This window comes from Perca fluviatilis, chromosome 8 (assembly GCF_010015445.1).
Source record: "Perca fluviatilis chromosome 8, GENO_Pfluv_1.0, whole genome shotgun sequence".
Classification (NCBI taxonomy): Eukaryota; Metazoa; Chordata; class Actinopteri; order Perciformes; family Percidae; genus Perca; species Perca fluviatilis.
The window spans coordinates 7,081,776-7,107,154 of NC_053119.1; the positions used below are offsets into that span (position 1 = coordinate 7,081,776).

The window sequence follows — 25,379 nt, forward strand, 5'->3', positions numbered from 1 at the left end:
TGGAGTCTGGTGGGTTTAGCGCTAGCGACCTCAGAGCTGTTTCTGGTTAAGCAGAAAGGTCTCAAAGAGGTTTTAAAGGTCTATCTCTGAAGGGATCCTTTCCATAATGTTGTCAGACACTTAGAATATTAATCTGAGCCTGTCAGCAGCAAAACAAGCACGTCTGTGAAGGTAAATAGAAGCTGAACAACTGCCCTATTAACTTACATTGCAGCTTGTTTTCACCGCTGCCGACTGCAGCGATCTTGCTTAATACTGGACCAATGTCAAAGATTCAGTCACTTAGACACAGGAAGGTAGGGGTCCAGGTAGAAAAAAAGCGATAGTTATCCTTTACCTTTGATCAGATCAACACTAAACATGATTTAGTTTCTGTTCCTGGGACAGGGATTGCTGCACAAATTACTGACACTCAACAATGTTTCTACACTGAACCAGCATGCTCATTGATACATTAAGAGTTGCAGTGTTGGAGGAAGTATTCAGATCCTTTACTTAAAGTGCTCATATTATGCTTTTTGCCTTTTTCCCTTTCATTTATTGTGTTATATATCTTTTTGTGCACGTTTATAGGTTTACAAAGTGAAAAAGCCCAAAGTCCACCCCAAAGGGACTTACCATCTCCAACAGAAAACACTGTTCTCTAACTGCTCCAAACAGCTCTACTGTAGTCCAGCCTTTACTTCAGAGACAAACGTGGGTCACTTTGTAACACATGTTATAATGCTCGCCTAGCTGCTAGCATGGCACGCCCTCATACTCTGCTTCTGACTGGCTAGTAGTCCTTACCTAGCTACTACATATGTGCGACTCCCAACAAAGATGGAACAGAAGTGAGAGGTCTCACTCTGTAGCTAAAAGAGAGAGCTCAACACACAGGGTGAAAAGAGGAGCTGCAGCAATGAGATGTATATTTTATTTATTTTAAACCATGTAAACCTATTATGGTACAACCTCCTAAGTACAATTATGAACTTGAAAATTAGCATAATTTAGGTAAAAGTACTTATACTACACTCACTGTAAGTAAAAGTCCTGAACTGAACAATCATGTACAATCAGGTGTTAAAAGTCCTCAATGCAGAAAAATGGCCTCTTGTGAAATGTTCTGTCTAAATCAATTAATCAACGATTGTTTCAGCTTTACTTGTATGTACTGTAGGGTAGTTTATTCATGACAAAACATTCCCATATTAACCCTTGTGTTGTCCTCGGTTCAAATTGACCTGTTTTTTTAATATCAGAAATGTGTTTCTTTAAACCAAATTGCCCAAAAGTAACAATGACGCATGGATGTATTTTTGTATGGATCCCATACAATGATCTTTGCAGGTAAAATTATTATTGTAATTGAGTTTTGGGTGTTTCATTCAATTTTATAGCGTTTTAAAAATAATTTTCTTAAATTGCTTAAACAGTATCCTAACTAAACTTTAAAATACACGTCTGTGATCCACTCAACATCCTCTGATCTTAACTATCAGGCAAAATAATTCATAATTTTGGCTTTATTTAACTCGAATGAAGTATAATGTCCAATACACTGTTTATTAACCATTAATGGAAAAAAAGGGTTTAAAAAAGCATCAAAAGCATTGAAAAAAGCAACAACCCAATGGTTAAAAGCTCTTTGTATGCAAAAGTTTTAATTTGTAAAGTAGTTACTGCTCTCAGATAATTGTAGTGGAGTAAAAAGGACAACATTCCCTCTGAAATACAGTAAGTGGCACTTTGCAGTGCCCTTTCCCGTTGTGCATGACATGAATGTTTGATGCTGAAATGTTTCTCAAAGACAATGTGAGTGTTGAAGTGCTAGGTTTAAACAAATCCCCAGGGTGCACTGCTGCTCTCCTTTTTAGTTACAGGCAGAAAAATCTCTCTTGCCATGTGGCCTTCACCAGTGATATTGTTTTTTTTTTTTCAAACAACTGACTCAACAATGTTCCTCAACCAATCTGTTGAAATGTCTTCTAAGAGCAGAGGCACTGTTAACAATATTATACCATAACTAAATATTGTAATTATTTACTGATCGCAAACTGTTAATATAAAGCATGTCATGTTTTATTGTGTATGTTGTTGAAATGTTCAGTACCTGATGATAAAGCATAAATTTGTGCAACAGTTAAACTAAACTGGAAAATAAGTATCTGTAGTATTTGTATTTTTTTTCTTTCTACACTTTGGGAGGCTTTTCCTAACTTTTTGAAGAAAGAAAGGCGACTTGCATGCGGTCTGCAGACGTCACGCTGGGAGTATGTCCTGCCACAGGGGAAGACGATCAGGTCCTGGTCTTTGAGTCTGAGCTGCACGGATGTGGCAGCGAGCTGTTGGTGAGGGTTTAATGTGAACTAATAATTTCTTAGTTAAAACCAGAAGGTCGGTTTCATGTTTGTGCATCCGACAAAAACATGATTTGCCAACATCCAGATGAGAGTAAAATGTTCAGTAAGATTTGGTTGAATTAAGAATCAGGATTTGTGTTTGTCCCCTTGATGAATGTAAGTCCAACATTAATCTCTCTTTAGCTCTGCTTTTGGTCTCCACCAACTCCAGAGAGAAATAATCTGTCTCTTTAGCTGCTTAATGCTCAACCATGTTCACCAGCTAGTCTCTTAATTGTGTCTGTGTACCTGCTGCTGAGAGGTAGTGTTCAGCAGGTTTATCAAAGCAAGCCTGACAGTAAATGTGCTGTAAAAACAAAACGAGGAGCTGAAAGAGGCTAAAAAGTTTTAGAGATGAGTTGGTGACAATTAGTTGAGTGATTAGTGTTAATGTCAAAAGTACAGACTCATAGCATGTGTGCGTTCAGGCTTGACGCTGCAGTAAACGGTGTTCCAGATGTCCGAGGACTTGTTTACCTACGCCTTCACACTGCTCTACACTGCCAGTCCTCTGGGGGGGGAGAAGTCAAATCATCCGAACAAGAGACGTCCAAGTCAGCATCCAGTGTCAATACCAGAGGTCAGATTTCAAACAACTGCTCCTCCCCTATTTTATTTTTTTCTTTCATTTCTGTCATTTTGGCAATCCTGGAAGAAGTACTTGGATGTTTTGTACTTGTGTTGCACACTGCATTGTATGTAGGTTATGTCTTGTATGACCATGTATGTATCATTTTCTATGTATTGTGTGGCAGCTTTTTGTCTTAACCCTTGTGTTGTCCTCGGGTCAAATTTGACCCGTTTTCAAAGTTTGAAAAAAGAGATATGGGTTTCTTTCAACTAAATTGCCCAAAAATAACATGAATAGTTCCATACATAAAACATGCTGTAATTATGCATCACCATACGTTCCTCTGATCTTAACTATTAACTAAAATAATTCATAATTTCTTAATTCCAGAAATGAGTAATAAAATAAATCAGCAGTGAGAAGTTGGAATGAAGTTGGCTAAGAAGACCGAACAGAGAATTGGGTGAGGATTTATGCTCAAAACAGGCACAACAGACCAGGGGTCTCATTTATAAAACTGTGCGTCGGATCCTTACTATAAGTGTACGTACGCCCAAAAGCCCAAAATGGCGTACGCCAAAAATAAGTCAGATTTATAAAACAGTGTGTACGCACAACTGTAAGCAAGGTTTCCTTTTATAAATCACAGATTACCTACAAGCGTGCGTACTTGGATGCATACGTGGATCAGCCTCTTATCCCGCCCTGTACACGCCCATTTTTAACCAAAAATAGTCAATGCAAAGCACCTCGTGAATGCTGATCAGTATATGAATGACCCTGGCAGTTGTTACACCAAATCATGATGACAGGCGGAGAAAAAGCTAAAAACTTCTCAGACGTTCAGGGATTGCTGCAAATTGAATTATAATTTCGGCCTGTTCTTGCACAGTGTATGGAACCCTGATCTATAGACTACATATTTTAAGAATACGTCCAAAACGGCATGCATTACGGCACTCGGTGACCGCTTCTATCACGCACACAGATGTATGGACACACAGATGCACAACTCAGGTACGTAAAATGCCAAAAAAAAGTTTATTGGAGACTCAATAAACTCACAAGCAAAGGTGTCAAAATCGGCAGGCAAACAGGGTAATCCGAAAAACAGGCAGTTGTCAAAATCCAGGGAAACAACAAACTACAAAACAGGACACTAGGAACACGCTTGAAGGCTGAACACAAAGGAAGCAGACGATCTCGCGACGGGGTAAGGGGAAAGACTGACCTTAAATACACAAAACAGGTGAGACAATGAGACACAGGTGCAGCACATTAGGGCGGGGACATGTAATCACAATGGAGGGAAAAAGACAAACAGGAAGGGAACAAGAACACTAACAGAAACCTTCAAAATAAAACCAGACATGGAAAGAACCTACAACAGTGAGAACAAAACGTAACACAATAACTCGACACAGGAGCAGGCATGACAGTACCCCTCCCTCAAGGGCCGACACCCGACGGCCCAGGACCCTCAGGATGGAGGCGATGAAAGTCACGAATGAGGTCAGGATCCAAGATGTTGCTGGACGACACCCATGATCTCTCCTCCGGTCCATAACCTTCCCAGTCCACAAGGTACGGACGACCCCTGCCGCGCTTCCTGACAGCCAGAAGGTTCTTAACCGTATACACGGGACCCCCATCGATGATGCGAGGAGGAGGAGGAGCCGGAGCCTCAGGAACCAGCGGACTCGCCAGAACCGGCTTAACTCTGCTCACGTGGAAGGTAGGATGCACTCTCATGGACCTAGGAAGCGTCAGTCTCACAGAAACAGGATTAATGACTTTCCTCACAGGAAATGGACCAACAAAACGGGGTGCCAACTTACGGCTCTCGATGCGGAGGGGAAGGTCCCGGGTACTAAGCCAAACTTTCTGTCCTTGAGTGTAGGTAGGAGCCTTGGATCTCCGACGATCCGCAGCTTTCTTGTACTCTGAAGACTTATGAAGCAAAACTTGACGCGCCCTGGTCCACGTCCTCCGACAACGGCGAACCAAGGCTTGGGCTGCCGGAACCCCCACCTCACGTTCGAGCGCATCAAAGATGGGGGGTTGGTATCCGTAGACACACTGGAACGGAGTAAGACCGGTAGAGGAGCAGGGCAGGGTGTTGTGGGCATATTCCACCCAAATCAGTTGCTTGCTCCAGCTAGCAGGATCCCTGGAGGACAGGCAGCGAAGACCCACCTCCAACTCCTGGTTCAGCCGTTCAGTCTGTCCGTTGGACTGTGGATGATAGCCAGATGACAGACTCACGGTGGCCCCAATGAGACTGCAGAACGCCTTCCAGAATCGTGAGATGAACTGGGGTCCCCGATCTGACACCACGTCCTTGGGAAGTCCATGAAGCCTGAACACATTGGACAGCATAATCTCTGCCAACTCTTTGGCAGAAGGTAACTTGGGCAACGGAACAAAATGAACCGTCTTGGAGAACCTATCTACAATGGTGAGGATAGTGGTGTTACCCTCAGAGAGAGGCAAACCTGTGACGAAGTCCAGCGATAAGTGAGACCACGGTCGAGAGGAAACAGGAAGCGGATGGAGCAATCCAGCAGGGGGTCGATGAGAAGACTTGTTCTGGGCACACACTGGACAAGCTGCCACGTACTCCTTCACAGTATCCACAACCCCGGGCCACCAGAACCGTTGACGCACCACATGAACTGTTCTCTTCACTCCAGGATGACACGACAACATACTGGAGTGGGCCCAATGGACCACTGTAGACCTGAGCTCAGGAGGGACAAACAAGCGGTTCGGTGGGCAGCCGACCGGGACAGGTAAGTTAACAGTAGCACCCTTTACTCTCTCTTCTACCTCCCATGAAACAGCACCAATAACGCAGGATGCAGGAAGAATGGTCTCCTCCGACTTGGGGAAGGAATCAGGGTAAAACAGACGAGACAAGGCATCAGGCTTGGCGTTCTTGGAACCAGGACGATAAGACAGTGTAAAGTTGAATCTAGCGAAGAACAACGCCCACCTGGCTTGCCGGAGTTCAGCCGTTTGTGCGACCGCAGATACTCCAGGTTCTTGTGGTCGGTCCAGACTAAGAAAGGGAGCTCCGCCCCTCCAACCAATGTCGCCACTCCTCCAACGCCACTTTCACAGCCAGCAACTCCCGGTTGCCAACATCGTAGTTCCTCTCTGCAGGAGACAGTTTATGGGACAGGAAAGCACAGGGATGTAGCTTACCATCCGAGGGAAGGCGTTGGGAGAGAACCGCCCCCAGCCCAACATTGGAAGCATCCACCTCCACCACAAACTGTCGGCAGGGATCAGGCATGGTCAGAACAGGAGCCGTCACGAAACGTTCTTTCAGGGACTGGAAGGCAGAGTCGGCTCGAGGAGTCCACTCGAAACTGGTCTTGGAAGAGGTCAGTTTATGCAATGGTGCAGCAACAGAACTGAAGTTTCTCACAAATTTCCGATAGAAATTAGCAAACCCCAAAAACCGTTGAACCTCCTTGCGAGTAGCGGGGACCGGCCACTCCTTAACTGCCTTGACCTTCTCGGGATCCATGCGCATCACCCCCTCTTCCACAACGTATCCCAGAAAGGACACCCTGGAAACATGGAACTCACACTTCTCCGCCTTAACAAACAGGTCATGGGTAAGCAGTCTCTGCAGAACAGCACGGACATGTTGGACATGGTCATCAGGGTTACGGGAGAAAATCAGAATGTCATCCAGATACACAAACACAGAAACATTCAGCATATCTCTGAGGACGTCGTTAACAAAAGCCTGAAAAACAGCAGGAGCATTAGTCAAACCAAAAGGCATAACTAAATATTCATAATGTCCACTAGGAGTGTTAAAGGCAGTCTTCCACTCGTCCCCCTCCCTAATCCTAACCAAGTGATAAGCATTCCTCAAATCAAGCTTGGTAAAGATAGCAGCACCTTGCAAAAGTTCAAAAGCAGAAGAAATCAATGGGAGGGGGTACCTGTTCTTCACTGTAATGTCATTGAGTCCACGATAGTCAATGCAGGGGCGCAGTGACCCGTCCTTCTTTCCCACGAAGAAGAATCCAGCGCCGGCTGGTGAAGACGAGGGCCTAATGATACCGGCCTCCAGAGCCGAGTCGATATAATCCTTCATGGCCCGTGTCTCAGGTGAAGACAAGGAGTACAGACGTCCTTTCGGCGGTACGGACCCAGGAAGCAAGTCAATGGGACAGTCATATGGTCTGTGTGGCGGTAAGGCAGAAGCCCGAGACTTATTGAATACCTCCCTCAAAACCATGTAACAGGAAGGAGCAGAGGATAGGTCAGGAAAATCCCCCTCCGCAGCAACCTCCGCGGTCACCGAGGGAACAACAGGAATCACCTCCCCGGGGCCGGCCGGAGAGGGTACCGGGTCCATAGCCACCCTGGCCAGAGTAGGCACAGAAACGACCCCCACCGACGCACCTGCTGGTCTGGACTGGAAACACCTACTGGAACACTCCGTCCCCCACCCAGTAACAACCCCCGAAGTCCAGTCGATGTGAGGGTTGTGTTCACGGAGCCAGGGAAACCCGAGAATAACTGGGGACAGAGAGGAATCAACCAACAAAAATGAAAGAGTCTCCGAATGCAGGTCAGGAAAAACCAGAGCCACAGGAGGTGTGCGATGAGTTACCTGCCAGAGTAACCGGCCGTCCAGCGCTGTAGCCTTCAATGGTGTGGGTAGGGGAATCGAAACCAGTCTCAACTCCTTCACCAGGGAAATGTCCATGAGACTGGCATCTGCCCCGGAATCCACCATAACCTCCAGAGACCTGGACTTCTCCGTGGAGGAAACAGTCACAGAAAACAATGGACGAGAGGGAATGTTAGTAACAACAGTATGGCTCACCAGGATCCTCTCCCGCCCTGGTGAGCCTCTCCTTTTACTGGACACCGCCCGATGAAATGACCCAGCTGCCCACAATAGATGCAGGCTCCACCCTCGAGTCTCCTCTGTCTCTCCTCAGGAGTGAGACGAGCTCTACCCAGCTGCATGGGCTCCTCCCTCCCAGTTGGCTGTGGGAGAGAAGCCACCGGGTCGAGGGGTGGTGAAGGAGATCCTGTCTTGCCCGGAAGCCCCCCACCGGGAAAATCCCTCGATGAACTCTTGAAGGCGCCCTTCTCTCTCTCACGCTCCATCAACCGTTTGTCAATTTTGATGGCCAGAGCAATGAGAGCGTCGAGGTCCTCTGGCAGATCCAAAGCCGCCAGGTGATCCTTTAAAGCACTAGACAGGCCACACAGGAAGGCATCCAAAAGAGCAGTCTGATTCCATCCACTCTCAGCTGCCACCGTGCGGAATTCAATGGCGTAGTCCGCCACCCTCCGCCTGCCTTGACGGAGATTCACCAGCACCCGGGCCGCTTCTCTGCCCGGAGTGACATGCTGGAAGATCTGTGTAAATGCCTGGGTAAAGTCAGCAAAAGAGTTGCACAGGTGTGAATCCCTATTCCACTCTGCCGTAGCCCATGCCTCTGCCCGACCAGTCAGATGAGAAATCAGGTACGCTATTTTAGCTCTGTCTGTGGGATAATGGACCGACTGGAGCTCATAATGCAATCCACACTGCGTTAAAAAGGCTCGACAGTCACCGGACTCACCGGAGAACCATTCCGGCCGGGACAGATGAGGCAAATCAGAGTAACTGGCAGGCGGCTGAACCGATGAAGCAGCAGAACCAGCAACCACCGTGGGCCCAGGGGTAGAAGCCGGACCCATGGAGCCTTGAGAAGCAGATGACGTAGAAGCAGACTGGATGGCTTGGAACTGCGTAGTCAGAAGAGAAACTTGATCGCCAACAGCTTTCTGTAATCCCAGCTGACGCTCCGCCATACCACTCAACTCCTGTTGAATGGTGGACAGCATTTCCTCAAACTGGTGAAGCCGCTGTCCTTGAGATCGCAGCGCGTTCTGTACCTTGTTTGAGTCGGCGGTGTCCATATTGTGGCGAGATCGTACTATCACGCACACAGATGTATGGACAACTCAGGTACGTAAAATGCCAAAAAAAAGTTTATTGGAGACTCAATAAACTCACAAGCAAAGGTGTCAAAATCGGCAGGCAAACAGGGTAATCCGAAAAACAGGCAGTTGTCAAAATCCAGGGAAACAACAAACTACAAAACAGGACACTAGGAACAACGCAGGCTGAACACAAAGGAAGCAGACGATCTCGCACTGGGGTAAGGGAAAGACTGACCTTAAATACACAAAACAGGTGAGACAATGAGACACAGGTGCAGCACATTAGGGCGGGGACATGTAATCACAATGGAGGGAAAAAGACAAACAGGAAGGGAACAAGAACACTAACAGAAACCTTCAAAATAAAACCAGACATGGAAAGAACCTACAACAGTGAGAACAAAACGTAACACAATAACTCGACACAGGAGCAGGCATGACAGCTTCGATATACCAGACATATATAATAAGATTTAACAGAACTATATACTATATCCAAACAAGCCTTAGTGATAAAGTTGAAGATTATATATAATATAAAAAAAAACACTTAGCTGTCTGACATTTCCCTCTGGAAACAACCGGTTTCCCCCAGAGTGGCGAGGACCTGTATTTGGACAGGGATGGCACGGTTGCGGCACATTGCCCTCTACTGGACCCAATTCAGTACATAGATCCAAGAGCTCATCTTAAGGGAATCTAAATCTGCTGTATTATTATTATTGTTGGTCAATCATCATGGTCCCTGAAGTCCCTTTTTTATTTTAATTTTTTCTCCTGATTCTTCTCTTAGCGTAGTCCTCCTGCAGGGCCAGCAGTGCCATCATGCAGCATTATGCACAGGGGTCACCGCAGTATTTATGTTTACAATATATAGTCATTGTTAATACCTTACCAACACAGCATCAACTAGTGGTATCCCCCACCCCGAGATATCATTGTGTAGTGTAATAGGCAAACCCACTTTTCTTCATGCAGGTTTTATATTACGAGTAATCGTTATTCCCATTTACTTTCTGCAGTCTGACTTCAGTTCACCACCTCACCATTTGCGTCGCAAATTCCTATTTTTGTCTCCAATGTGCGTACGCATGGGTCAGAGTTTGCGTGGAGGACCGCACATTCTCCTGTGTTTTTTTTTTTTTTTTATAAATCACAACCTTTGCATAGGAAGTGGCGTACTCACATTTTCAGCCCTGTTTTGTGCGTATGCCGTGTTTATAAATGAGACCCCAGGTCACTTTTGACATTGGCTAATGGGAAGACAACACAAGGGTTAACTCTAGCATATTCAGCTAAGCAAAGGAGGAATAAGTACTTGGATATTCTACTGAGTAAAAGTAGCAACACCATAGTGTAGACATGCTGTTGGGTAAAAGTCCTGCATTCAAAATGTTACTTGAGTGAACGTACACGTGTTCATATCAAATTCGATTTAAAGAACCAACAAATTAAAGTAGTACTAATGCAGAGAGTAACACTTCAGAATATGTATCCTGATATTAGTTGATTGATATTTTGTAAGTAACTGCGAGTAACAGATGTCAAATGTATAGTGGAGTAAAACAATTTGCCTCTGAAGTACCCAACTATTTGACTTGAGCATTTCCAAATTATACTGCTTTTGTATTTATTTATTTTATTTTTTTTATTGTACATTAGTTGAACACATGTACTTAGTTATAGCGCTCATGGCTTTTAGAAAACAGAAGAGGGTTTTTAGATTTTCTTTTTCATCGTTTTTAGGAAGTATGATGTGAGCACCGGGCTACTGAATCCGACCTGTAGTCCCGTGAGATTCCCCACAGATCCAGAGGAAAGTCTCGACTTCTCCATCACACTCATGACAATACCTCAGTATAAAATATAAGCTCTGCTTCAAAGTTTACTTGAAGTACAAGTACAGAAGTAGCAACAAAACGTACAAAAGCACTCATAATGCAGAGTGACTACTGCCAATCGTATTATTTAAGCAATACTTTCATGGTGTTGGGTAACAGAGTGCTAATTTTGACTGCTTAGAATACTTTTGGTGGTTTTAATTTATAAAATATGATCCATTGTTATAGATTATCACATTGTGTTTGTAAAATCCTAATTTGAAAAGTGTGTGTATATACAGTACAGGCCAAAAGTTTGGACACACCTTCTCATTCAATATGTTTCTTTATTTTCATGACTATTTCCATTGTAGATTCTCACTGAAGGCATCAAAACTATGAATGAACACATACGGAATTATGTACTTAACAAAAAAGTGTGAAATAACTGAAAACATGTCTTATATTTTAGATTCCTCAAAGTAGCCACCCTTTGCTTTTTTTGATAACTCTGCAAACCCTTGGTGTTCTCTCAATGAGCTTCATGAGGTAGTCACCTGAAATGGTTTTACCTTCACAGGTGTGCTTTGTCAGGGTTAATTAGTGGAAGTTTTTCCCTCATTAATAAAAAAGCAAAGGGTGGCTACTTTGAAGAATCTAAAATATAAGACATGTTTTCAGTTCTTTCACACTTTTTTGTTAAGTACATAATTCCATATGTGTTCATTCATAGTTGTGATGCCTTCAGTGAGAATCTACAATGTAAATAGTCATGAAAATAAAAAAGGAAACGCATTGAATGAGAAGGTGTGTCCAAACTTTTAGCATATCTATCTATCTATCTATCTATCTATCTATCTATCTATCTATCTATCTATCTATCTATCTATCTATCTATCTATCTATATATCTCTTCTAAATTTTAGTGACTTGTAAAGTACAAGTGGAAAGAAAGAAATTGTACTTTGGTAGTTTAACTATCAAAGTACAATTTTGAGGTCCATCTCCTTAGCCCTGAACACTGTTTTTCTTTTTTGTCTCTCAGATGATTGGCAGTCACCTCGTCCATCTGCTGAGTTCCTGCTGGGAGACATGATGAAGTTTGAAGTTTCAGTCAAACGGTTTCATCACGTCCCTCTCAGAGTGGCGGTGGACCGCTGCGTGGCCACCGGGTTTCCATCCGTCGACAGGGTCCCTCGATGCTCCTTCCTGGGAAACAGCGGGTCGGTTTACTGTTCTGGTATTGTTTTTTTATAATGCACCTCCACTCAGAAAAACTTACTTTAAATCTTTCTTCTCTGTCTCTATGTTGCATTAGTCGTCTTGTCTGCCTGTCCTCTGTGTTGCATTCAGGTGCCTGTTTGACAGTCAGCTGACGGGCTCCAGCTCTCAGTTCCTGCCTTGGTCTCGGGACGACAAACTGCAGTTTGAAGTGGAGGCATTCAGGTTCCACCAGGAAGAAAGCGGCATTGTGAGCCTCAAACACACACACACACACACACATCACACAACTCTTCCTGACTATCTTCTGCTTGATTGGAAGTATTTCTAACAGGTTTCCAGACAGCTGTTGGGTTTCTAGGATGACAAACTTGAATTAACTCTCTTTCTGTCTCTTCAGATCTACATCACCTGCACTGTGAAAGCCACAGTGGCTACTGCAGCTGTTGATGCCACCAACAAGGCCTGTTCATTCACCAATGGGTGAGACACTACAACTCCCATCGTCCTTTCTGCTGCATACACTACAAATGCCAACAATGTCGGCGTGTTGTGTTTTAATGCTGAAATACTAATTGCAAAGTGAAAGCAAAATTTTTACCTTGATTTTGGGACAGTTTTATATTCCAAGTCAATTTTAGATCATTCATGGTGAATGCAGAACCATTTATTGATATGAAATCTGTGACGGATGGAAAACAAAATTCCTGTCATCTTAGAAACCAGAAAGTTTAGGGAACATCAATCAGTAACACTAACTGAGGGATAAACGTCTCCTGATGTAAAGATTATATCAACTGCTAGAGGCAGAGCTTTTGATTGACAGATGGACGGAGGCTAGTGGCAGCGATCAAACCTGTTCCTGCTGTGATACAGACTGTGGAGCGGGAAGCCAGAGTCCCCTGACTGGAACAGGTGAGGGGGGTGGAGACCAAAACCAGCTGGATGAGTTGTTCCACTAATTGTTCAGCACAGAGACAACACATGCGACATGGCCAACCTGAATCTACTGTTCTCTTTTTACAAAATGCCACAATACTTTAACTTAAACTTTTCTTCAAGTCTTTACTATGTATAGTTGGTAATTATTATATTTTGTTATATATTGTGTTGCCTGTTGTACTTAATAGATATATAATTTGCACTGACACTATCTTGCACTATGATACCATTGCACCTTTAAACATGCTACAACCAAACTTTACTGTAAAGGCACACTATTGTTCTCTTCCTTTTTGTATTTTTGTAGTAGGTGTGTGGATGTCATAGGTCTGTGTGACTATGTGTATGTATGTTGTGTATAAGCTATTGAACACCTTAATTTCCTTCGGGATAAATAAAGTATATGTACCAAAAGCAGTGAAAATAATAGCCTGAACTTTAACGGCAAATATTAAAGTTTTCATTTAGGTTTACATGTGTGTGCATACCTGGCCCAATGACTTTTTAGTATTTTACACTCATTCAATTTATCCTTTTTTAACAATGTAATCAAGCTAATTTTAATGGTGTTTTGAATGAATACTATATCTGACTGTTCACAAGTTACTGGCTTCTCTGCCAATTTTTAAAAGGAAACTTCAACCGACTTTGTAGCTTTGCGTTATGGTTTAAATGTGCAGGTGGAACGATGTTTGGCTTCTGTCCATGTTGCGCGTCATCTGGACTTTTGCCAGCAAATGAGTGGCGAGCGACAGCCTATAAGTAATATTTAAAGGATGGCTGCATATATTTAGGGAGTTTACCTCTTTAAAACAAACTTTAACCAAATACAAATGATCCATTCAAAATCCCCTAATTTATCATAATCTATCAGAATGTTTGGCTAAACCCTTAAAACAGTCCTTTTGTTAGGATACAAATTAAGGTGTAGCTGTTGCATATATAAATAAGTGTTTCTTGTTGCAGGTGCTCAGTGGCATCTCAGTGGCTTGTGTTGCCCTTCGGGTCCCAGTGACCCGAAGGACAACACAAGGATTATGTACTTCCGTTTACTTTGTTGAGAATTGCTCTCTAAACAAGGGTTAATACAGCACCTTAGTTCTTGTTTGTACAGCATTTTGGTCAGCTTAAACTGTGTTTAAATGTGTTCTAGAAATAAACTTTACTTACTTACTTTACTTTGTTGAGAATTGCTCTCTAAACCCTGTTTCTTGTAAAGGGAAGTACATAATCCTTGTGTTGTCCTTCGGCTCACTGGGACCCGAAGGACCACACAAGGGTTAAATACAATTAATGAGATTAAAATCGTATACTTTGAGACATGGTTTGTGTGGTTTGTTTTTCTTGTTATCAGAAGAAAACAAGTTGAAAGTACAACTTGAGTTTCCAAATCGCTGATGATGGAGGAGTCCAATGATTTTTATGAAAGCTCTGAGATGTTTGACTCGATACAACTGTCTTTTCTCTTTATTTCTATTCCGTATGACCTGAATGTGGCATAAAACAGTTCACAGGCTCAAAAGAGCTCAGTGTCTCCCAGCTTCATGACTTGATTTCACAACATCTCAAATGATCAAGAATGAGAAATGTTCGGATTGGTTTATAGATTTGTATTTTGTGATCATCAGTTCAATCATGAACCTTAAAAACATTAAACAAAATATAAAGAACAATCCAAGAAATCCAGTGGAAAGCATTTGCTTTCACTTGATTAATTCAATTTCCTTTTGTATCAAATATGAATTCAAATGAAATACTTTAGCCCTCCTTTATTAGTCCTTTGATTTAAAATCTTAAGCTAAAACCCTAAAACACCTTATTTTGAAAAGCGCTTAAATAAGTGCTGCATAACTTTACCCAGTAATTTGTGCCAGTATGCAACACTACTTTTATACAATGATCTAGACAATTTTAAGTTTTGAATTTGGCACCCAGACATCAAGGAATGTGAAAATACTTATTTCTAAATACAATGTTTTTGATGATTCAACAGTTTGGAAGGCAGGTAATGGTTGTTCTACTCAGTGTGATTGACCGGAGAGATGATCAGACGGGCAGAGTTTTTACCACCATAGTTAACACCGGGACCGAAGAATGGGTAGAGTTTCTCTGTGAAGGAGCAGCCAGTAAAGGAGTAGATGAGAGCTGCAGCATCAACGTCATAAAAGGAGACCAGACCCTCCTCATAATCCACAAACACCCCCACCTTCTCAGGACGAGACTTCAGAGAGAGACAGACTCTAGGGTCGGCAAGAGCTTTGTACTCATTTCCATTCCTCAACCATATTGTCCAGAGACCATTCAGAGGAGTCGCAGTTATTTGTCCCTTCCGGTTGATCGACTCTCTGACCACTCCTAAATCCCAGTCAGTCTTCCCTTTAACCTGAACCTCGTAATAAAATCGCCCTGAAGAGAATCTCTGCTTTGCTAAGACACTAGCACAACAATCAAATATATCTGGATTGTTTGAAGGACTCTTCCTTACATCACCATGTTTGACTTGCTTTCCAGCATCAGACAGAATGAGTTCAGGATGTGCTGTATCAGGATCAAGAGTCACATCCACTGCAGACTGCTGAACCCTCTTCAGGTCGACCTCAAACACTTTCTTCATCTGTTTACTGAGCTTCTTCTCCAGCTGATTAACAGCTCTCAGCACAGTCCCCTCATATGAAGGTGGACGGACGCTGACTTGTGTCCAGTCCTTAGTGGGCGGAGCAGTGTTCAGGGATGTGAAGCTCTGCAGGAGGTGGAAGTGGTCTTCAGACTGTGAGAGCTGCTCCACCTCAGTGCTTCTCTTCTTCAGCTCAGAGATTTCCTGTTCCAACTCCTTGATGAAGCCTTCAGCCTGTTTCTCCATCTTTCTCTGCTTCTCTTTGATCGTGTCCATGAGCTCGGCCTGGCTTCTCTCAACAGACTCCTTCAGAGCGGTGAAGACCTGAACACCTCCTGCTATCTCTCTGTCTGCATCTTCCTCACTGAGCTCCACTGAGTGTTTGATCTCCTGAATCTTCAGTTGTTTATTCTGGATCATCTGCTGAATATCAGCCCCAGCCCCCAGCTCGGCCTTCTTTCGCTCATATTCTTCTTTCAGAGGAACAACATCATGTGTCTTGTTGTCTAAAACAGTGCAGAGCATGCAGACACACATCTGGTCGGTCTTACAGAACAGCTCCAGCAGTTTATCGTGCTTCGTACACATCCTGCCTTCCAGGTTCTCCACAGGGTCGATCAGCTGATGTCTTTTCAGGCCTGATCTTGTCAGATGAGGCTCCAGGTGAGTCTCACAGTAGGACTCCAGACACACCAGGCAGGACTTCAGGGCCTTCAGTTTGGTTCCAGTGCAGATGTCACAGGGAACTTCTCCTGGTTTGGACACTTGTTGCTCTGAGCTGCTGCTGCTGCTGGCTTTCTGTTGAGCTGACTGTCTGAACTGAGCAGCCATCTCAGAGATGAAAGTATTGACCTGCAGCTCAGGTCTTGTGTAGAAAACCTTATTACAGTTGGGACACTGACATTGGACATTGATATTCCAGTGTTCAGTGATGCAGGTTTTACAGAAGTTGTGTCCACATGGTATGGTGACTGGATCAGTGAACACATCCAGACAGATGGAGCACAGAAACTGATCTTCAGTCAGCAGACAGCTGGCAGCAGACATATCGACACTCTGAGGACAAAGTGTGAAAAAACAAAAGTGTAACTACACATCTTTTGATTATTGGTTTCATAAAATCAAACTTTGATTAGCGAAATATTAGAGTCATCCTGAATTTTGTTATATTATATGAATTTGCTGGTAAAGGAGAGCTCAGATGTGCAGTTCAGTTGTCATATTTCTATGATGATTCCCAAGCTTTGCAAAAGGTGATTACATGGAGATCTTCATTATGAAACAATGACTTTGGCTGCGTGCAGAAAAAAACATTTTCACACACGTATGCAAAGAAAGAGGAGATGTAATAAGACAAAACAAAGATTAAAAACATGAGAGAGAAAGGCATAGGTACTCAAAGAATGTCCTTAAGTACCATGTAGAGGTACTTAATTGAGTATTTCTATTGTCTGCTACTTTATATTTCTACTTAACTAAACATTCAAAGTGACATACTGTACTTTATACTCCACTACATTAATACTGTTAGATAGTAGTTACTTTTCAAATTAATAATACAATATAGAATAAAACAATTGTGATGTAGGTTATTGGTAAAGATATCAATAATCTTTTTTTTTTGGGGGGGGGGGGAGCAGTATATTAAATAATTAGGGGATGGGGGGTCTGTTATCCCTGGCAGATTCCCTACTGAAGCTTCCTCACAACACAGTCAGCAAACGGAATCAGGGCTCATACACGTATCAATGAATTGTTCAAACGTATCTTGTTCATCGTCCGGTCCTTGCTAGTTCAATTTTGACTTTTCCTTGTAACCTACAACTTGTAAAGTATTTCTACACTGAGGTATTGCTACTTTTACTACTTGTAAGTTAATGCAACCAAAATTACACTTCAGAATCAGAATCAGAAAAGGTTTTAATGCCAAGTACGTTTTTTACACATACAAGGAATTTGTCTTGGTGTTGTTGGTGCATGTCAAACATTCTCTAAACATAAGAAGGATCAGAAGAATACAAACAATATAAGTATACATATATACACACAGTATGTAATAACTAAAAAATAAAAATAAGGTAAATAATATAAAATAAGTTAAGTAAAAAGGAACGGTAGAGCAGAGTAAGTACAGTAGCATGTAGAGCTAGAGGGTTGTTGCAGCCTGTAGTGATTTTAATTGGTAGTCAAGTTCAAGATGAAAACTACGGTGGCCGGGAAGTGCAATGCAACATTACAAAGAATGAAACACTTTTACATTTTGGAAAACAAAATAACATTTTAGAAAACAAATTTACATTTTGGAAAACAAAATAACATTTTAGAAAACAAATTTACATTTTAGAAAACAAATTTACATTTTGGAAAACAAATTTACATTTTGGAAAACAAAATAACATTTTAGAAAACAAATTTACATTTTGGAAAACAAAATAACATTTTAGAAAACAAATTTACATTTTCGAAAACAAAATAACATTTTCGAAAACAAATTTACATTTTAGAAAACAAATTTACATTTTGGGAAAACAAAATAACATTTTAGAAAACAAATTTACATTTTCGAAAACAAATTAACAAGATGCAAAACACTTTTACCAGTCCCGAAACAAATTTACAAATGACAGATTCTTCCGGAAAGGGAATGTACCACATACCGAAGTGATGAGGTTTTGTATACATGTCGCCTTGACTACGGCAGTTATGGATCGAATGCGTCAATAGAGAGCCGCCATCTTGGAACAGGGGAGGCACTGCCTTATATACTGTCTATGGGCCGGTTCCTTAATGCATCAGCGTACAATGTAGGCAAAGGTCTAACGGAAATAAAATCACTATAAATCGTCAAAATCTCATGCGTGTTCTAGTTTTTTTAAACAAAAAGACAAAGAGACTAATTAATGTGTTAATACAAAGAATATTTATTATAATCAGTTCACAGATATGAGTACAAACGGAAACTTCACCCTTCTGAACTAAGAGGTTCTGCTTCAAAGTGAAGTTTAAACAGACTGAAATGTCCAGGCTCACTCCCCCACTAATGATTCATTTATTTCTGCATGTATTTATTTATTTAACGAGACTTTAAGCGTGTTTACGTTCCGTCCACAGTCCGAGTCCGCGCACACCCCTTTAGGAAACCTGTGATTTAAACTTCAGCAGGCTGTGACAGTCCGGCCCGTTCAGTCCTGGATCTGATTCTCCCGGGCTTCCCTTTTCCTCCAGCGGGCCCAGCAATACGGCCTGGGTCTCCAGCTGCGTGGTGTCGGTTTTGGCTCCCAGGAATGGGCAGTGAGCTCCAGGTCCTGCAGCTGCAGACGGACTCCAGCTGCCCCCTGCTGTAGCTTCGATCCGCCGCGGCTGTCGACACGTCCCTGTGCTTGCCGTAGGTCCGCGTCATATAAAAACTCCAAACACCACCACACGTAAAGTCACCATAAACTTTCATTCACGCCATATACTCACTCACAACAACACAAATTGTGACGCGCGCTCAACCACACCTCATCACTTCCGGTATGTGGTACATTCCCTTTCCGTGAAGAATCTGTCATTTGTAAATTTGTTTCGGGACTGGTAAAAGTGTTTTGCATCTTGTTAATTTGTTTTCTAAAATGTAAATTTGTTTTCGAAAATGTAAATTTGTTTTCTAAAATGTTATTTTGTTTTCCAAAATGTAAATTTGTTTTCTAAAATGTAAATTTGTTTTTTTTTCGAAAAATGTTATTTTGTTTTCCAAAATGTAAATTTGTTTTCTAAAATGTTATTTTGTTTTCCAAAATGTAAATTTGTTTTCTAAAATGTTATTTTGTTTTCTAAAATGTAAATTTGTTTTCTAAAATGTAAATTTGTTTTCCAAAATGTAAATTTGTTTTCTAAAATGTTATTTTGTTTTCCAAAATGTTAATTTGTTTTCCAAAATGTTATTTTGTTTTCCAAAATGTAAATTTGTTTTCCAAAATGTAAATTTGTTTTCCAAAATGTAAATTTGTTTTCCAAAATGTAAATTTGTTTTCCAAAATGTAAAAGTGTTTCATTCTTTGTAATGTTGCATTGCACTTCCCGGCCACCGTAGAAAACGAATACAAACTCATCATCCACTAGATACCAGACATCGTGTTCAATTAAAACTTAATTGCTCCGTTTTCCTTTTTAACGTTAAAATGTCAGATTCTGGTTTGAACTAAACTTTGACCAAATATTTAGTGAGTGCATTGTGTCTCTGTAGGGCAGTGTACTCACCAGTGTTTGGCAGAGATTCAGCTGTTGAGAAAAAGCTGCTGATCAGTTGAATGTTTCTTTAGAGAGAAATAGAGAGACTTGTCTCAACTGCAACTATGCTGTATGTACAGTATTCCGTTCAGGAAATGTGACATTGCAGCTCTCATCTTTCAGTTTTGCTCCACCTCCAGGTGGAGGAATTATTCAGATAATTAACTGAAGTGAAGATACTAATATCACACTGTGAAAATACTCTACTACAAGTACAAGTACTGCATTCAAAACCTTACTAAAGCAAAAGTATTTAAGTATTATCAACAAAATGTACTTAAAGTAAAAGTATTCATTGTGCAGTAAAATGTTCCTGTATCTGATGTTTGAGTAAATATTCCTGCTGCATTATTGTTAATGCTGATTTTTACTGCTGTAGATGTTAAAGATTGTGTTCATTTTAGTCTATCTATTAGAATTGACGTTCCACTTCCAGGATTGCTCCGTTGCAGCAGGAAAATCCCATGCATGTATTTTCCGTTTCCTTGTGTTGGAATTTTAAATTCGGTGGATTTCTGAGGACTATGGTTAACTGTTGTTGGCAAAGTCCTGGATCTTCACAATCTTACCTACAGCAGCTTTAATGTATAATAAAATGGAGAGACCCATGTAAAGTACAAGTACTTAATTCCGCTAACTTCTCTCACTATGTTGCACCTGCAGCGCAAAGCCCGACGCGAGTGTCTTTGCTAGTTTAAGACCGATGCAGTTGTCAGTTTCCCGTCCAGCGTCCACGTCGTTTAAATAGCAAATGCAGCTGTGCCCATCTTTGCGCCCATGGGCGTGCTGGTCTGACAGGGAGGTTAATGAAGACACTAAGTACAACCCTTTCGAATCATGCGCCCGGCGCACGGACCCTTTTCCCACCGTCAAACTAGCAAAAGTGGATTTGGACACGCCCTAGATGCACCTGTGCCATGCGCTCCATGCCGTGCGCTTAGATCGTTAAAATAGGGCCCTAAGACTTTAAAGCTACTCGGATGTTTCGTGAATTACTCTATTTATTCATTTTTTTAGCTTTGGGATGTTTAGTGAATATGGCCCCTGTACTTCAATAATGTACTGTGACGTTTGGCCTTCTGTTTGACTGTCTGGCCTTCTCTTCAGGCTGAGTTTATGTTGCTGGGTCGGTCGGTGCTGTGCTGGGACAGCTGCTCTGCCACTTGGCCCATCGTCCATTTTAGATGACATCACCTGAGTGGACACAGCTGGAGAGGCTGTCATCATGCATCATAGACAGGGCCGAGCAAAGGGCTCATCATTTGTTTTCTATAAATAACCCTGACCTACACCCTCTTCCTCCTTCTCGCCATCGAAATGCCTTGTTCCCTCGCCGCGGCCTGAGCGTCAGAGGCAGCAGCATCCATCACGGGCCGGAGAGGAGCTTCCTGACGAATTCATCCGTCTCTGCTCTTCACCCCTCGAGGGAGGAGAGGACGACTGCTGGCTGTGTGACCTGAAACCGAGAGGTCACAGGATCAAACTTAAAAAAAGAAGAAGTCTTGAACACATGGAAACTCAGGGATGAAACTCTGTGTTTCTGTCACAGGGATGGTTCGACTGTGTCTTTGTTCATTTATTTATTACATTAAAACTATTAAATGACATCAGGAACTCATGTCACGAAGGAGCTGAATCCAGAAACAGGTGTAATAGGAAAACTCTGACAGGGAAAATTTTACTGCGCGATGAATGCTTTTACTTACAGTACATTTTGCTGAGAGAACCTACATACTTTTACTCAAGTGAGATTTTAAATGACTGTCACGTTTTACTCAAACAGACAGACAAACGGGCTGAATGTCAAGAGTTTTATTTGTCTCATTGAAGAGAGGAAATTACATTTCTAACAATGTAGAGACATACTGAGTCCCCCTGAGAGTCGGATCTTAAATGAATCTCATTCAGAGAAAATCCAGTTTTAATCATCTGCTGCATACCGCACAACATTAATCATCAACAACAGGTTTAAAATTAAAAAAAAGATCCTCCAGCTGGTTTTGTGCTGCATTTAATGTGTCCCTGGGACCAGATTTGACAGTAGGCTAAACTGGTTTGCATTACATAAAAAATTAATTACATGTACAAGTAAGACAAAACTGAAATGAACCCAGCAGACGAAGTGGACTTTGTAAAAGTCTTTGTGTTAGATTCAGCTGAAGGTTAAAACGGTTCAAATTAAACTCCTATAACAAATGACTGAAATCTGAATCAGAAAAGAGCTCTTCGGTGAAACTCTAAACAGAGACAGAGACAGAGACCGGTGAGTGCAGCAGCAGCGCCCCCTGCTGTCTCTGAATAAAACCACACCTATCACAACTATCTTTCCAATAGTGGAAACCTCTGGAAAATGTAAAAAATAAATAAAAAAATAAAACAATAAAAAATAACCTGAAATATCCTTACAACATTATCACAAAAAAAGGTTTAGAAAGGACTGAAATGACAATGATTTTGTTTTAATAAAAAAGTGGAAGGAAAACTGAATGGGATTTGTTAGTTAATAGTCCACAAGTTTTACTAGTTTTTTCATCAGCAAATTGGAACTCTTCACTTGCCATGAACCTACATCATCTATAAATACAAATTAATTTTTACTATAAAAAGTATAGGTAGGTTTTTCACATTTTGACAACTGTGTATGTAACCTCAAACATCTTACCTGGACATATAGGTAGCATTGCTCTTTTAACAGTTCACTGTTTCTCACAAACACAATGAATAACAGTTTCTTTCTTATTTGGTGTTTCTTTATTCCCTAAAAAGGGTGTATGACCTTTACCTATATACTGTATCTACAGTATGTGTTCCATAAGAAGTGTAAAACAACAAAACATTACAATCAGCAGAGTTTGAAATGCACCAAGCTGAAATCCTCTATGCCAGGGGTGTCAAACTCAATTTCGCTAAGGGCCACATTGGAAAAAGAGAATCACATCAAGGGCCAGACATGTATAGTTTATTGACATGCTTTTATTTAATTGAAAAAGTCAAATATCTTTGACTGTATTATTGCACGTCTCATATAGTCTTCTCACTTACAGTTTTGTCCACATAAAGCCCTGAAAAAGTCAGCAAAAACGTTCCAAAGCCATCCTAGAATTTAGCAAATCAAGCATAACAGTGATTACATTTTCTAAGTAGGGTACCACCCAGCTGACTCACAACAAGCTCTTTCACAGCCGGAATATGCAAACTCTCTGATTCTGGGGGAATTTCTGAGTCTCAAAGTCGCCAAATTTGACAAATTCTGTTTTGAGTGTCACATAATTGCAAGTTGAAAAACCCTTTGCCATGTTTTTGGTTTGGCGCACAACTAGGCGGGCCAAAATGTATTGTGAACCTAAATTGATATGCGGGCCGGATCAGAATTTGCGAGGGGCCGGATTTGGCTCGCGGGCCTTGAGTTTGACACATGTGCTCTATGCTTTAAATGTATGGGCAGGGAGTTCCCTTTTCATTGGTGACGATGTGCAGTGTCGGAGTGCCGTGCAAATGCACGGTCGCAAGGAGCGGCGTCCGCCAGTAACCCCGACGCGCACAGAGGCGCGAGGGCCCGTCCAACGCTGCTTACAGCTTTACTTATTAGTCCTTCGTCCAGCAGATGAATCGCCTTTTTTAAGGGGCTTAACATACTCAAAAACTCACCTAAAATTGGCGGTCGCATCAATTCTGGTGAAAATTTACATATTTTGAGGGGTTCGGGAATAGGCGCACAAAAATGGCTCACTGGCGCCCCCTACAAAATTAAAACAATTGAGCCCCTGCAGTATGTTTTTAACGTAGACTCACGAAACTTGGTACACATATGTAGCATTTCAAGATGTACAAAAAGGTCATTGGAGCCATACCCTAAACCCAACAGGAAGTCCGCCATTTTGAATTGAAAGTTCGAAATTAGTGCGATTTGGCCATTTAAATACATATGGTCTAATAATTGAAAGGCGTCTTTGTTGCAGCTGTACCCAATGTTAATCTCTCCACCACTGTTGGCGGGTAAAACAAAATTCCACTGAGCATCATGTTGTGTTTTTTTAGGATACCTCATTGTTGTTGGTCTCTGTTTGTCTTGCTATGTAAAGGAAACCCAATTTTAACATATTGTTGTACTTAATTTAGTAAGCTTACTAAGACATTTTGTTTGGTAATCTTAACTTTTGGCAGTATTGGATAATGTGATTGGTCATTATTTTTTCAGGTAACCATATTGTTATGAGAGATATTTACACACACACACACACACAAAAATAGAGGTACGAGACAAGAACAGTTTTGTACTTACGGGTACACTTTTGAAGAATGTTCCCTCAAAAGTACAATATTGGTCTTTAAGAGGTCAAAAGTGTACCTTTTGACTAACAGAAAGGGTACAAACTGACTTAAAGCAAAAGAAAGAACAAATTTGTACCATTTCAAGGGCTACCTGCAGCATTGAAGTAATTAGTATTATAGGCCTATTAGTAGCCTAGATATAGTTGAGGTATTTAGAACTATTATTATTATTATTATTATTGTTATATTGTTGTTGTTAGCCTCTTATTATTGGCATCATTTCTACAAAGCCTGCATTTATGCTAAGATTTAGCTCAATGTGAAACATGAGACTACTTTGTTCTACAAATCTGTTGAATTCTCAGCTCAGTTTTGGATTTACAGCCTCATTTGAACGTGGTGTTTTGTTTTGAGCTCAGTCAGTTTGGAAAAGCCCGCCTCACACAAGTATGTGGAGGCAAAAGGAAGGAGAAGTTTTAAGGCCATATCCGGATATTCTCTCATCAGTGCCACCCAGAAGATCACAAGAGAACAAGTGGCAAAAAGATGCTTCAACCTGCCATCACTGTTCAGCTCAATAAATTGTCCCTGCATTTCTGAAGACAGACAGATCATTTCCTGTGCAGATAAATGGGTCCCATTACCCACCTGAACTAGTACTCCATAGAGCTGTTCTAAAATCACTGTAGTACTACTGCAATCTTGTAATGGGTAACATTTCTTTTTTTTAAATCATTTTTACCTGCACTTTAATGTTTTATGTAAAGCACTTTGAATTGCCCTGTTGCTGAAATGTGCTCTACAAATAAAGCTGCCTTGCCTAATTAATTTTCTCTCCAAATAGCAGCCTTTTATCTGCCGCTTGTGTGAGTGGGTTAAGATAGTTCACGCAACACATCCTGGTTTTTAATAATTAGTCAGTAAACTCAGCATTGTCTGAAGCAGGCTGGAAACTGTGCACTTTTATTTACAGTTAAAAACATTTTGCTTCTGTCAAACTAACAGAGTTGCAGCAGCTTCCGGCTTCAAGTCTAAGCTTTAAAAAGAAAACCTTTTGTTATTGTGCGCTTCTCATTATTATTAACAAACAAATTTGGGGCTTGTAAATTAGGGGAGATTCTGCCTCTGCTGGGACACCTTGGACTGTTTACACACGGTAGCTAAATGGATTAAAGTTCTCCTCGCTACGACGGATTTCTGCCATTAGAGTTCACAGAGGCGACTTATGTTATGAGATCAATGTAGATCGGAGGAGGACAAAAAAAGTGTTGGCTGATTTTTATTGATTGATTGAGATTGTAACACTCTACAGC

General features: G+C 41.6%; 2 protein-coding genes across 2 annotated transcripts; one reads left to right on the top strand and one right to left on the bottom strand.

Annotated features, from left to right (window-relative positions):
- Positions 1-2,228: 2,228 nt before the first annotated feature.
- LOC120563389 (zona pellucida sperm-binding protein 3-like) lies at positions 2,229-13,271 on the top strand. Its single transcript, XM_039807527.1, is given in 8 exon segments — positions 2,229-2,333; positions 2,842-2,904; positions 2,906-2,964; positions 10,672-10,772; positions 11,788-11,968; positions 12,099-12,216; positions 12,367-12,449; positions 12,793-13,271. Coding segments are annotated over 8 exon segments (846 nt in total). The 3' UTR covers positions 12,929-13,271.
- A 1,474-nt stretch (positions 13,272-14,745) lies between these two features.
- On the bottom strand, positions 14,746-19,820 carry LOC120563388 (E3 ubiquitin-protein ligase TRIM39-like). The gene is made up of 2 exons (XM_039807525.1): positions 19,765-19,820; positions 14,746-16,578 (listed from the first exon to the last, which is right to left on the bottom strand). Exon 2 carries the CDS (start codon positions 16,567-16,569, stop codon positions 14,926-14,928), a length of 1,644 nt encoding a protein of 547 aa, XP_039663459.1. The 5' UTR covers positions 16,570-16,578; positions 19,765-19,820; the 3' UTR covers positions 14,746-14,925.
- Between the last annotated feature and the right edge of the window lie 5,559 nt (positions 19,821-25,379).